The following is a 13,487-nucleotide window of genomic DNA, read 5'->3' as shown; positions in this document are numbered from 1 at the left end:
AAGGATCATTTTTGGTCGCTTACTGCTTGAATTCATATTCAGATATTACCTTCAGAGGTAATTTTGCATCACAAGTCCATAAATTACTTTCAAACAATTGCTAAACATTTGTATTACTGTTGCTTTTGCCAGTTTAGGCCGAGCTGTATATACATTATATGTGGTTGAGAGTTACATCTGAAAGTGTAGATTTGTTCACTGATTTTATTTCCTGTTTTTGGGTTTTGCCATTGTAATCATAATTACCAAATGGTCATCTGTTAAATTTTAGTCATTTATTAATGACTAACAATGTGTGTTCCAAAGACTAATAATGCTTAATGTACCACCACACAACCCCAATCACCTCATCGATAAAGTTTTTAAAAAAAAAGAAAAAAACAAACAAAAACAAAACAAACATATATGTAGAACACACAACGACATGGTATACAGTACTGTACCTAGAAAGAAGAAAGCAGTTCTGTTCATGTTTCCTGTGAATAAGATGTGACATTTCTGGTTCAAAGATCCATTGGTGATCAAGCTCTCAGTGTATTCATAAACACCTTGAGTGCTGGGATCACCCTGAGCAGTCACTCTTAGGGCTCGGGCCTGCGCCATCCAGTCCACTCTTTAAATTTTAAAATTGAAATATATATATATATATATATATATATATATATATATATATATATATATATATATGTAAAAATTAAAAGAAATGCTGCATATTTAATTATCTGCAAAGAAGGTAATTTACTCTGAAAAAGTCCACTGCTGCTGGCAGAATAAGCATTTGAAAGAAACTCCCGTCAGTGTCAAATCGTTAGAGATTTGGTGATGTTTCTAAGTCCATGAACTATACAGCTTTAGTGCAGCAGTTACGATTTCTGTCACTCCTTCATACATTCACAAAATGTGAAAAGCCTACTTGGAAAAGCATGCAGAGAATGGGAGTGTAAACCTGGAACTTGATGGCTCTGTCTTAGGTTTCACCTGCTCACATTTTACACCACAGCAGCCCAGCTACTCCTGTCTCTCTTCAATGCAACTTGTCAAGCTCATGCATATTTAATTGTTCATCCACTGGGCTGCTATCAGATGAACCATGCTTGGTGAGAGGGTGGTGCTGGGGAGATGATGATAATGACGACGATGAAGATGATGATGTCTAAGGCAAGGGGCTGGGTTTTGGAAAACCAGCTACACCTGCCCCTCCTCACCGGGAATGCATGAGCTATGAGATGGAGAGGAAATCTAAGCGGGTCATTCAGCTCAGCTGCAGCCGAAGAAGGCTCTCAATGCCTAGAGACTAAAAAGTGGATTCTGCACTTTTATTTGCTCTCTTCCTTACTTATCAGTCTTGGATGGATCTTTTGGAGATGAAACCAGTTCCAGAGGCTCTGACTGAATGGTACTTTGGACAGAGGAACACCCCAATATCATCCCCCCTCCAACTCTTCTCTGAATCCTCCCTGAAAAGCAGAGAAGAAAGAACCCGTTACCTCTGAGGAACCCTCGGCACCACGGAAAGGTGGAGCCAGCCACCGGTGCCACAAACTCCGGGAGGATGAAAAACAGCTTCTAGCGGATTTTTTTTTTTCTTTTTCAGAACAAAGTGTGCTAGTGAGGTATCAAGACACCGTTTTGAGATAAAGGTGGAGAGAAAACCCAGATAATGCCTTTTGGTGGGTTAGCAGGTTTGAAGGAGAAGGTGCTTAAGCCCGGGAGGGAGGAAGTGAAGAACACAGTGGGTGACTCTCTAGGAAAACTGCAAAGGTGAGCGGGTTTGTATGGAGAGTGGTGGGAAGAAGGCATGAAGACTGTGTGTGTGAACACTCCAGATTAGTTTAGATATCGTTGGTGTGCGTATAATAAGTTCAGTCTTTTCGCTAATTGTTCATATATTGTATCACATTAACCCCGGAGTGTTCTCAGAGATCCTGACAATAAATAAATATTTGATTCTTGTGCTTGCCAGGCAATGCCTGTGATGTAATCACAGATTTTATTTTAAGACATTAATACATATTTCATACCTGATACATATTTCACAGAAGGATGTGTGTGTTGTGGTGGTGGGAGCATCCATGTATAAGGAAGATTGTTGTCATTTTAAGAGATAAAAGCACTAAGTAGGCAATTTCCTGGAAAATGAGTTTAGTGTGTATCATTAATATGTGTGTGTACTTTTCCATCTAGAATAGGAATGCAGTGAGTCACATTACGAACAAAGTGGAACATGGGAAAAAATGTTATTCTTTGCTTTTGCTTATAGATTTATTATTCTATTCATGATAATAATAATAATAATAATAATAATAATAATAATAATAATAATAATAATAATAATGGTCCCATTATTATAGATTTTGAAAATAATGACATATCTGTTTTCAATTCTGTGGGAATTCTTTTTTTATTGAGCACAAAGGATTATAAAATTGATTTTAATGAATCACAACATGGCAGAGAATTAAACTAGAAAAGACGCTCCGTAGAGCGCAGACCTCCGCCAAGGCCAATGTTGAACAACATGCAGCAGACTTCAGAGAAGAAAATTCAAATTCATAGTACATGATCCCGATCTGCCCCAAAATTTAAAGAGATCCTCCCTTGCCCGTGCCCCATTCCTCCACCAAGTTTGGTGCGAATTGGTTCAGTACGTTTTGCGTAACCCTGCTGACAAACACACAAACAAACAAACCAACAGACATGGGTGATTACATATCCTCCTTGGCAGAGGTAATAACCCATTAATCCAAGTTGATGGTGTCAGGTGAAACACTCTGATCTAGTCTTATCCAAGAGTCACACTTTACATCTTGCAGTTTATGCATGCAGTATATGAGGTGAATATCTTTACGTTGATCAGAAGCTTGTGCGACCAAACATAACAAACACAGACATAACTGAAAAAAAGACCTAATATACAAAATACTCAAACATAAAATACTCGTGGAAGGCTTTTTTTTTTGGAACAAACTGTAAGTCCGTATGTTTCAGCCAGTTTTGGTTAATGCAGCAATGGGCAACAGTTAAATATCCTGAGACAGGAAGGTCAGGCAGCAACTTTGAACCCTGCTTTGCTGTTTTTTTGAAAAAGTCATCTTATCTGTTCATAGGAATTTATGATTACTATACCCTTCCTTTGAGAATGACTGTAATGTATGTTTTCTCTGAAAAGATTTTTTCCTTTTAAGGACACCAGTGTTTGATGCAGCTGTTTATGAGCCAGTCTACAAGAGACATTTACTAACCGTACTGTCCTTTCAAAAACAGAATAGTTGGATTAATGTTAACAGTGTCAGCTGTCAGGTCCATGATATTGATATCCAATTATGTTGTCTGTATATACACTGTCACCTAACCGATGTCACTGAAGACTGTTTAGACTTGTGTCTAAGTCTACTATGAGACAGACTATTTTTTAACTCATTACAATTTTTACCGAGAAAACATTTGAAGTTCTTGTGCTCTATGATCTTATGAATACTTTCTTTTCCAGAGCAGTGTATTATTCCACAATACATAATATGACATGGCAAACCAGTCGTCGTCACTGCAAAGATGCTGGTAGTTCATCAAATACTGGGGTGAAAAAAGGAGGATTTGAGTGCTTGACAACAAAAAGTGATCCCAAGTTTCTTGTTAATGTGTGTCATGCTGGAAAAGAACTGCAGTGAGGATCTTCTGCAGGCAGATGAGAGAAGTTCATGGGAGCAGGAGGATAGGGAAAGAGATGCCTTTTGCTTTGTGGAACAGGTGTAGAGAGTGATGCACCTGAAAGCAGTGCTGTGACTTGTGGAGAGTGGAGAGACTTGTGTTACTGAGCTGTTTTGTTGCCAAATTTTGATGAAGTTACAGACAAAATCGATAGGATAGGACAGTATCACGTGAATATTGCACAAAACCACATTCTGTATGTACTTGTATGACTTGCAGCCAAATTCAGTTTAAAATATCACAGAATTTAGGCACATGGGACACTGAAAGTAGAGGAAGAACATGGATAAAGATAAATATTTCTACTTCAGGCTGAACAGGTAACAACTTACTTTTTTTCCTGCTATTTGCTCCTTAGGAAAATAGATGGCAGCAACGTAGAAGAAGAGGACAACATTGAACTGACGGAGGATGGGCGTCCAGTGGCATCAGCACCACGTCCTGCCCCGCTGCTGGACTGCAGCTGTGGCGGTCTCCCTAAGCGCTACATCATCGCCATCCTCAGCGGACTGGGCTTCTGCATCTCCTTTGGCATTCGTTGCAATCTTGGTGTGGCCATTGTGGAGATGGTGAACAACAACACTGTCTATATCAATGGGACTCCAGTGCTTCAGGTAGCATATAATCACTTATGAGTTCAACATTGCATTGTGAATAGAATGAGTGTGATCTTTTTTTTTTAAGTTACATAGTTCCATTTTTCAATTTCTTCATTTTCCTCTGAACGCCCTTTTTCTTCCTTTCCAGAAAGCTCAGTTTAACTGGGACCCAGAGACAGTGGGGCTGATCCACGGCTCCTTCTTCTGGGGCTACATTGTCACTCAAATCCCTGGTGGTTTCATCTCCAACAAGCTCTCTGCCAACAGGTCACATGACTTCCTGACTGTTCATAGTTTCACTGTAACACTGCAGTCTCTGTTTTACATACATCACCAACTGAAGATGTCTGGGTTTCAGGTTGTTGGTTAGAAAAAACAAGCAATTTTTCACTTCCGACAATTTATCGACCAAGGGATTAATCGGTACTGACACAGTTTGATGTTATTTATGAGGTGTGCTGAGATGGGTGATGGTTTTTGTCTTTTGTTGAATTTTTTCCTTTAGCCCTAACCACGTATGTTAGGAAAGGACCACAGGAAGGACCAAAAAAACAGATAAAGGATTCGGGGGGGGGCACCTCTTCAGCCCATGCATTTAAAGGGTTAAAGCTGTATGGTATGGTGAGCGATGCTGATGGAGCAGATAGCAATCCTGTAATAAAAGCTTCACAGGAAAAGAGGACACGCCACTGACAGACTTAATAATGAAAGATCCTGCCTCTGATTTCTTTCTGAAACACGAGCCACTGGAATATTACAAGTGTCACTTACACACTGTTTTGGAAAAAGAGGAGGAAGGGGGGATGAGGTGAAGGAGAAAAGGGACGGGAGCTAAGTGGCACCGTGGTGATGAAGCAGAAACTTGTGGATTGAAATGGATGTCTTTATCTCAGTCCATGAAAGGCAGAGGCGTGAGATCTGTCTCATTATAAGGCTGACTGCGATGCTTTGACCGTCAGATATTTGGAGATATACTGCCTGCCGATATTACACATCTACAGTAGCTTTCAGACACTGGGTAGCATGTGTTTGTTGTGTTTTTACCTATTACAGATAGATATGAATAATATCACAGTATACAACAGCCAAGGTGCTGAAGCATTATTGCAGGAGTCCGTAATTTCTTGATAACTTCCAAATAATTTCTTGAAAAAAAAAAAAGTTTCCTGGAATTAACTAGATAATGTAGTACTAATAAGTGGGAAAAATAAGGACCTCTGTGAAAGAACTTTATTCTCCATGTTGAATTATATACCTGCTTGAGGGATAAATTTCCATTCTTGCATTTTCAGCTGACCTGCTAATAGGTTAAACTATGAATTAATTGAAATTAATTCATATTAATTCGTTGGAGGTGTACCAATTGAACACTGTCTCTGTTTTCCTTATAATTAATAATAAATGACATTATTTGCTCCAGGAGAAGGCTGTAAAGGAATTGTTCAATGTTTTGAGAAAAATGCTTAAAAAGCCACTGGCTTGCTGGCTTAGCATAAGAACAGGAAGGCTGTGCAAAGGTAACATAATCCACCTACCAGCACATTTAGCAGTTAAAGTTCACTAATTCACATGTTTTTTACTCATACAAAAAACAAAAGTGCAAAAAATGGCAATTTGCCGTTTTGGGGTTATGTGGGGGTCACAACAAATGATCTTTTTCACTCTTCGGTTTTGGGCGCACATTAAAAAAATGTGTTAATGGTAGGGGGATTTTGTTACCCTTGGGGCAGAGCCAGGGTAGCTTTTTCCGCTCCTTTCCTGCATGCTAAGCTAAGATAACCGAAAGCTGGCTGTAGTGAAGAAGCATTTTTTTTTATATAAGTGATACAGGTGGACATTGATGTTACCCCCTTTTCCCTTTGACACAAAATGATGACATTCCAGTTTTTCTACAGGGTGTTTGGGGCGGCCATTTTCCTGACATCAGTGCTGAATATGTTCATCCCATCAGCAGCAAGGGTCCACTACGGCTGTGTCATGTTTGTTCGCATCCTGCAGGGCTTAGTGGAGGTAAGACAAAAATATTGGCGGCAAATGAGTGAAAATGATGACCGGTTCACTTAAAACAATAGTTTGACATTTGGGAAAATATGCATATTTGTTTTTGTGCTGAGAAACAGATGAGAGGATTGCTACGTCTTTCATGCCTGTGTGATAAACATGAAGCTATTGCAAGTAGCTGATTATCTTAGCTTAGCATAAAGACTGACAACAGCTAGCCTGGCGCTGTCCAAAGGTCACAAAATCTTCATAGCAGCACCTCTGGAACTTACTAATCAAAATATAATTGGAGTTATATGTGGGACTATTTCACTGCTCCCGGCCAAGAAGTAGTCTGGCACATAACCCTCTGTAAAAGAATAACTTGTTATTCATCCTACAGAGATGAGACAGGTATCAGTCTTCTCACCTAACATCGTCAAAAAAGCGAATGAGTGTATCTCCCAAAACGTCGAGCTATTCTTCTTTCAAAATGGATATGCTTTAAGCATATCCATTTTGAAAGATGAATCCCATGGGTCATCTCAAGTCAAACTCTGATATTTGACATCTTCCACTCCATGTCCCTGCTAGGGTGTCACCTACCCAGCATGTCATGGGATGTGGTCCAAATGGGCGCCACCTCTGGAGCGGAGTCGACTGGCCACCACTTCATTCTGTGGTAAGTGATGGCTCTGTTTTCCTCCTGCCAAAATGCTCCAGAAGGCTCCACGAAACCTCCCGAACTGACTGCAACAATGTTTTTCTCAGATAAAAAACCTATTTGTTCAGTTTACACAACCTTATAAGTTTGTTAGTTTTGTTTTGCAGATGTAGTCCACTGCTGTCCCTCCTGAAATTAAAATAAAAATGCTGCGCATTAAACTGGTACCATGACAACCCATGCATCAAAACCCTCTTGACATTGTCTGTAAATGAACGCGGCTCACCTGCGAACTCTGAAAGGGGCTTATCCATCTATTCACCTAAGTGAAGTGTCACACTGCTTACTGTCCAAAAGCACTCGGGCTCCCTGCTCTTTTCAAAGCAACAGTGTTCGTGAATCTGTCAGATAATAGAAAACACACTAAAACACCCTTTCTGTCAAGGCAGTGCGAGTGGTTCATTTTGACAGTGTTTTTTCAATTAAACTAATGTGTTTCTTTGAAGTGTTTTTTTACTAAGACACATTTTCACTATACAGTGTAGTTTTTTTGTTCAATTGAAGGCGCTGTAACTACATTAAGTTAATTTCAGTTTTTTTATAATGTGCAAATTTGTGAAAAGGAAATGAGGCAACAAATTTTTTAGTATGACAATTTTGTCTAAATATTTGAAATATTTTTAGTTTATTATCAATGAGATTCTATGTTACTGCTGGCATAATAACAACCAGGCACTGAAATCTGACGCCCGTTGTTCCCAGGATCCTATGCAGGAGCAGTGATCGCCATGCCTTTAGCTGGAGTGCTCGTTCAGTATGTTGGCTGGTCTTCAGTCTTCTATATCTATGGTAAGATTGATTTTTAAACCAACATCACATACATTAAAATCACACTTCATTCACACACATAAAAACAATATAAAAGTAGAAAAATATGTTAATGGAAAGATTAAATCAAATGAAAGTAATGATTTAATACAATACATAGTCACCAACAGTGTCCAATACTACGAACACATTATATGTGAAAAAGAGAAAATGTATTTATCATCCTGTATACAGTAATCACTTCTAATGTCTGTGTTTTGCCAGTAATTTTAGAGCTGAGGTTAGCACACCTTGCAGTTAGTTCTTGTCGTTTTAAAAAAGGGGATATCCAATAAATTCATTGAGGGCCTCTTCCTTATGAATCACTCTTTTTAAATAGTTTGTAAGTCTTAACTAATGGCTCTTTGATAGTTACTAAATCATGATGTTTTCTAAACAAGTGAGCCATTAATAAGAACAGCCTCTGAGTTGCCAGGATGTGAAAAATTCCTCTGGTTGTGGTTTATCATCCAACAGGACACTTGTCTTTTTAGCTTATTAATTAACCCTCTGATGGACCACCTACCTTCTGGGAAAAAAAACACAAACACTGGAGAATCTGGACAAAACCCAGTCATTAACAACTTATTAACGTGTATAACTGCAACTTGATGGTTCATTAGAGAACGAGTTTTTTTTAATCAAACACCAGCCAAACGGTGGTTTATAAATGATCTATAAAGCATTAGTAAGCCACTAATAAAGCCATTAGATACAATTTATAAACCCTATATTTGAATATTTATGTTCAGTGAACCATATAGTATGTTTATCATATGTTGAGTCATTAAACACACTACATGTCAGTTTAGTGACATGCAAAGTGGTTTTCTTAATCCTTGACTGGCACGTTGCTCTGTGGCAGTTATACTTTGTATGCTTTGCACAATACGCGTTATCTGAATTGCTTTTGAGTTTGATTAAATTGATTAACACTCACATAAAATTCATACCTTGCCAAACGTGTTTTAATAAAAATCTACTCTGGTTCTGCTGCGATGTAATCTCATGATTTATTGATGTAAATTAGCATTTTCGTGTCTGGGCTCTGTGACTCATACCTTGCTCATTTCATTTTAATAATGAAAATTCTTCTGGTCTGGAGAAGATGTGGGCTTGTTTTAATTAGTCTGTCCTGCCCTCAAGCTGCTCTGTAACACTTTACACAGCCTTCACAACGAAGATAAACATCTTCAAGTGTACATGTACGAAGGAATTCCTTCACTTTTCTGTTGCTGTCTTTTTATGACAAGGGGTTTTTGGGATCATATGGTATGTCCTGTGGCTCCTGCTGGCATATGGAAGTCCTGCCGAACATCCCACGATCGCCGACGAGGAGAGGACCTACATTGAGTCCACCATCGGTGAAACAATCCACCAAATGAGTGTAACTGAGGTGTGTATATGTAATATGCTGCAAATTTCAGTGTATGACAGTGCAGTAAAATTTTTTTTATCATTTCACCAACATCCTGACACACAAAGACACATACTGCATAAATGCACACGCTGGTTTCTGACTCCCAATCACAGAAATTCAAGACTCCGTGGCGCTGTTTCTTTACCTCCATGCCCGTCTATGCCATCATCGTGGCCAACTTCTGCCGCAGCTGGACCTTCTACCTGCTCCTCATCAGCCAGCCGGCGTATTTTGAGGAAGTCTTTGGCTTCCCCATCAGCAAGGTTGGCCTCCCAGTGTAACCCCAGCAATTCAACTGATAATGAGAAATATCCATAAAGACAGATTGTTCATCACAGTACTCATTTACTTTGTTGTCTCCTGAATGTGTGAACTCCCCACAGGTGGGGATCCTGTCTGCTGTTCCCCACATGGTGATGACAATTGTAGTTCCTATTGGGGGACAGCTGGCTGACTTCTTACGCAGTCACAAAATCATGTCTACCACAAACGTGAGGAAACTCATGAACTGTGGAGGTACGTCATGGTAAACTAGAAGCAACACATTTTGTCATTTTTAATCTTGACATTGGAAACTAAGACACTCGCTCCCTGATTTTATTGTATTATAGTGCCCCCAAATCACAAATTTCCTCTGAGATCACTGTTGATACTGGGTTATGCTTGCTGTTAACACATATATAATAATCAAGCAGTGTATACTCAAGGAGCCATTTCACTGTTAGACACTACTGTGGATGTTATAGCTCTTTTTTTTGCTTAGATTTAGGTTTTGACTGCTTTCAACCGGTCTTGCATTAGCCAGTAGTAGTAGTAAAATGTTAACTGTTTTGACCGTAAATGCTAAAAGTACCATCATAAAACATAAAACAAGCTCCTTTTCTCTTTCAGCCATTGCTCCGTTAGCTTCAACTGGTACTGAAATATTTCCATGGGTGTGGAACAAAAGGAAGTTTAAAATTGAAAAAGATTCAGTTTGATTTCTTTTGTCAACTGTATCCTTTGTTGTGCGTTATTTTGTAAATTAAAAAAAAAATTTAAAGGTTTTTTCTAAAAATATCAAAAACATGACAGTGTAGTCCCCCAAGAGCATGTTTCCGTTGTAAACGAGTCCTGTAGGAATTATGCAGGACTTTTTTTGTAACCTGACACTCATTTCTTACTTGGCCTACATATGAAACTGGAATGATTTCTCTTGTTGTTTCTCTTGCGCTAATGCCCCACATTCTCCGGTCTTATGTTTTCACAGGTTTTGGTATGGAGGCTACTCTGCTTCTGGTGGTCGGGTTTTCTCACACTCGAGGGGTCGCCATCTCCTTCCTAGTTCTTGCTGTAGGCTTCAGTGGATTTGCCATCTCAGGTATTACCACATCTGCACCAAAAGGAAAAATCTGTCCATCATTTGAAAACAAAAAACATGAGGATTTTGGTTGAAACTTGAGTCATTTGAAAACACTCAAATGCACAGGATGTTGCAGCTACGCCCCCCCCTTTGGATTATGAAAGATTTATTTAAAAAATTAAACGCAGTGCTACTTTTCCTTTGGGTGTGATGCAGTATACATGCATTACCTGCCACCAGCCTGCCTTTACACAGCCCCTTCTCCTGAAAAATTTATCGATTGTTGTCATGGCAAAAAAAGTCTTAATGTGCATGTGGAACTAAACCATGTTCAGTTTTACAAAATATTATAATGCCCCAAAATTGAGAGAATTTTGTCACTGTTTACAGTAATCAAATACTGTTTTGGGCTCTCTGTGATTAGGTTTTAACGTGAATCATCTTGATATCGCTCCTCGCTATGCCAGCATCCTGATGGGCATTTCTAACGGGGTGGGAACACTGTCTGGAATGGTGTGTCCCCTGATTGTTGGAGCTTTGACTAAACACAAGGTATGGAAGGCAGATTTTTAACACTTTTGCATATAGAGTATTTTAACACATACTCTATTTACTATTTGTTTCACCAGTAGCTCAAAAATAGTATGTTCTTATCTTGACTGTGATTGAATATTTTTGCCTAGATCCTTTGTTCATCTCATATTCTGTTGAAATTCTTTAATTTATTTTGAATTATTATGTGTAAAGCCGTCCCCAGCCCCCTGCAAGTGTATAAAAAATCACCAGAACCTGAAACAGTGTCCCTCACTGAGGTTTTCCCCCATTACATGTATAAAATATATCAGTTTGCTCTGTGGTGAAACACAGAGTTGGTGTATGTAATCTTGCACCTATTAACAGTTACTGTTGATAATTTATAGCGCTATAACATTTATTATACACACTGCAGCTGTAGTATTTCCAATACCGTGCGTAATTCAGAAGATTTACATTGTTACCATTGAGTCTGCTTCTGACAGGAAACTCATTGATTCTATTCATCTCCCCGCAGACTCGTCTGGAGTGGCAGAATGTATTTGTTATTGCGGCCATGGTGCATTACTCAGGGGTCATCTTCTACGCTATCTTTGCTTCGGGAGAGCAGCAGGAATGGGCCAACCCTGAGAGCATGAGCGAGGATAAATGTGGCATTATTGATGAGGATGAGCTGGCTGAAGAGTCAGAGCTCAACAGCGAGAACATGATGGCTCCCAAAAAGAGTTACGGAACAACAGACAATTCATGCGGTCGAAAATCGGGCTGGAAAAAGAAGAGAGGCATGACCATGCAGGAGGACGAGGAACATTATGGGAATGGGGACTACCAGGACCGGTACCAGTGAGACCAGACTTCCCAAACGCTCAAATAAGTAGCAGGAAAAGCAGCATCACATGTACCTCAAGACCACTCTTTTTCATTTTTGGCCAGTGCACCAGTTTAACTGTAATGTGCTATAATCTCCGCAGAAAAAAATCATATGGGACATTAAAAACAATTAGAGACCCACCTGAGCAAAATAAAAAAGAAATCAACATCAACATATACATGATAAAATCAGAAATTGAACAAAAAATTTGGTTCAAACTGATATACTGTAGACTAGTATACTTAGTACAATAGAAAGCAAACCACCGGCCAACATCCGTGGACCAACCAGTGCTGTGTTAAGGACACAGAAACACATATCAGCTTTCAACCCAGACCTTACTTTTCCTCCAACCTGTGCTGACTGTAATCTGTCTGTGCAAGCAAATGTTGACTGACCTTTGTGTAGCTTACTGTGAACCATGTGCACAGTCTTGACATGTTTTGTGGGAGCTATGCAACGTGAAAAGAGACGTGCTTCTGGGATGTAATAATGGGTTTGACCACACACCACAGTGTTAATGCAATGAGCCTTATTGGTTTTTTTTTGTTTTTGTTTTTTTTGCTTGTATGTATTTGCTGTTGCTGAATGATTGCACGCTGTCACCGCTTCGCTCACTCTCCTTTGTCTGAGGAGATCTCAGCTCACCATCCGTTTGTGAGGCACTTCTTCCAGCATTATATCAGCTCCATTATTTATATGACTCTGAGCTCATAGTGGGATGAAATGGATGGTGAGTTCAGCGCTGACGTTATTCCACGAAGCATTCAGTGTAACTCTGTTTATTCTTCTGTTGTTTGGCTTTTTGCAATTTCTCAGTGATTGATACAAGGAGACACACTTTGTTTCTAAAAATAATGTAGGGGAATGTTTCACTCATGAAAGAGTTTAGGAAATTTACACTCACTGATCATCATTACTGCTAAAGAAGACAACGTCCATTCTGTACAGTAAATTAGTATCTTATTGCTTGATAGAGCATTGATTTGATTTGCACTTTACTTGAACACATCAGAGATGTAAGAAACTACATTTCTATTCTGTATTAAGAGTGCTTAACAACATAAAATCCATAAAGAGTTTCAAGGTTTTGGATTATTAAGCAATGTGCATGAGGTTATTCAACATTTCATGGTTACTTTGTGTATTTTAAAAAAATGTTTAAATTAATTTATCATCAAATCACCAATTGTTCAGTTGGTGTAATGGAAAACAAAACTGAGAGTCTACAGCCATGCTAGCGGCTCTGTGAAGTTGTACAGTCTAAATGCTAATGCTAGCATGCTAATATGCGCACACTGTCAATGTTAACATGCTGATGTGTATCAGGTACAATGTTTACCACTTTTAACACTTGCTAATTAGCACTGGATGCCTAAACGCCGCAGGATGAATTTAAGCCAAATTTCAGGGCATTCATCCGATAGTTGGTGAGAGATTTCACTTAAAAGCATAAATGTCAACCTCATGGTGGCGCTAGAGGAAAAGTCTGGGGATTAGTT

General features: G+C 39.1%; 1 protein-coding gene across 1 annotated transcript; it reads left to right on the top strand.

Annotated features, from left to right (window-relative positions):
* The first annotated feature begins 1,660 nt into the window (after positions 1 to 1,660).
* On the top strand, positions 1,661 to 11,961 carry slc17a8 (solute carrier family 17 member 8). The gene is made up of 12 exons (XM_040133313.1): positions 1,661 to 1,761; positions 4,067 to 4,322; positions 4,456 to 4,574; positions 6,203 to 6,317; positions 6,882 to 6,969; positions 7,714 to 7,800; positions 9,072 to 9,214; positions 9,352 to 9,501; positions 9,622 to 9,754; positions 10,488 to 10,598; positions 11,005 to 11,132; positions 11,632 to 11,961. The coding sequence occupies exons 1-12, from the start codon at positions 1,661 to 1,663 to the stop codon at positions 11,959 to 11,961; spliced, it is 1,761 nt and encodes a 586-aa protein (XP_039989247.1).
* Positions 11,962 to 13,487: the final 1,526 nt, after the last annotated feature.

The sequence above is a fragment of the Xiphias gladius genome, chromosome 8 (genome assembly GCF_016859285.1).
Source record: "Xiphias gladius isolate SHS-SW01 ecotype Sanya breed wild chromosome 8, ASM1685928v1, whole genome shotgun sequence".
Classification (NCBI taxonomy): Eukaryota; Metazoa; Chordata; class Actinopteri; order Istiophoriformes; family Xiphiidae; genus Xiphias; species Xiphias gladius.
This window is presented reverse-complemented; position numbering and strand designations above follow the sequence as displayed.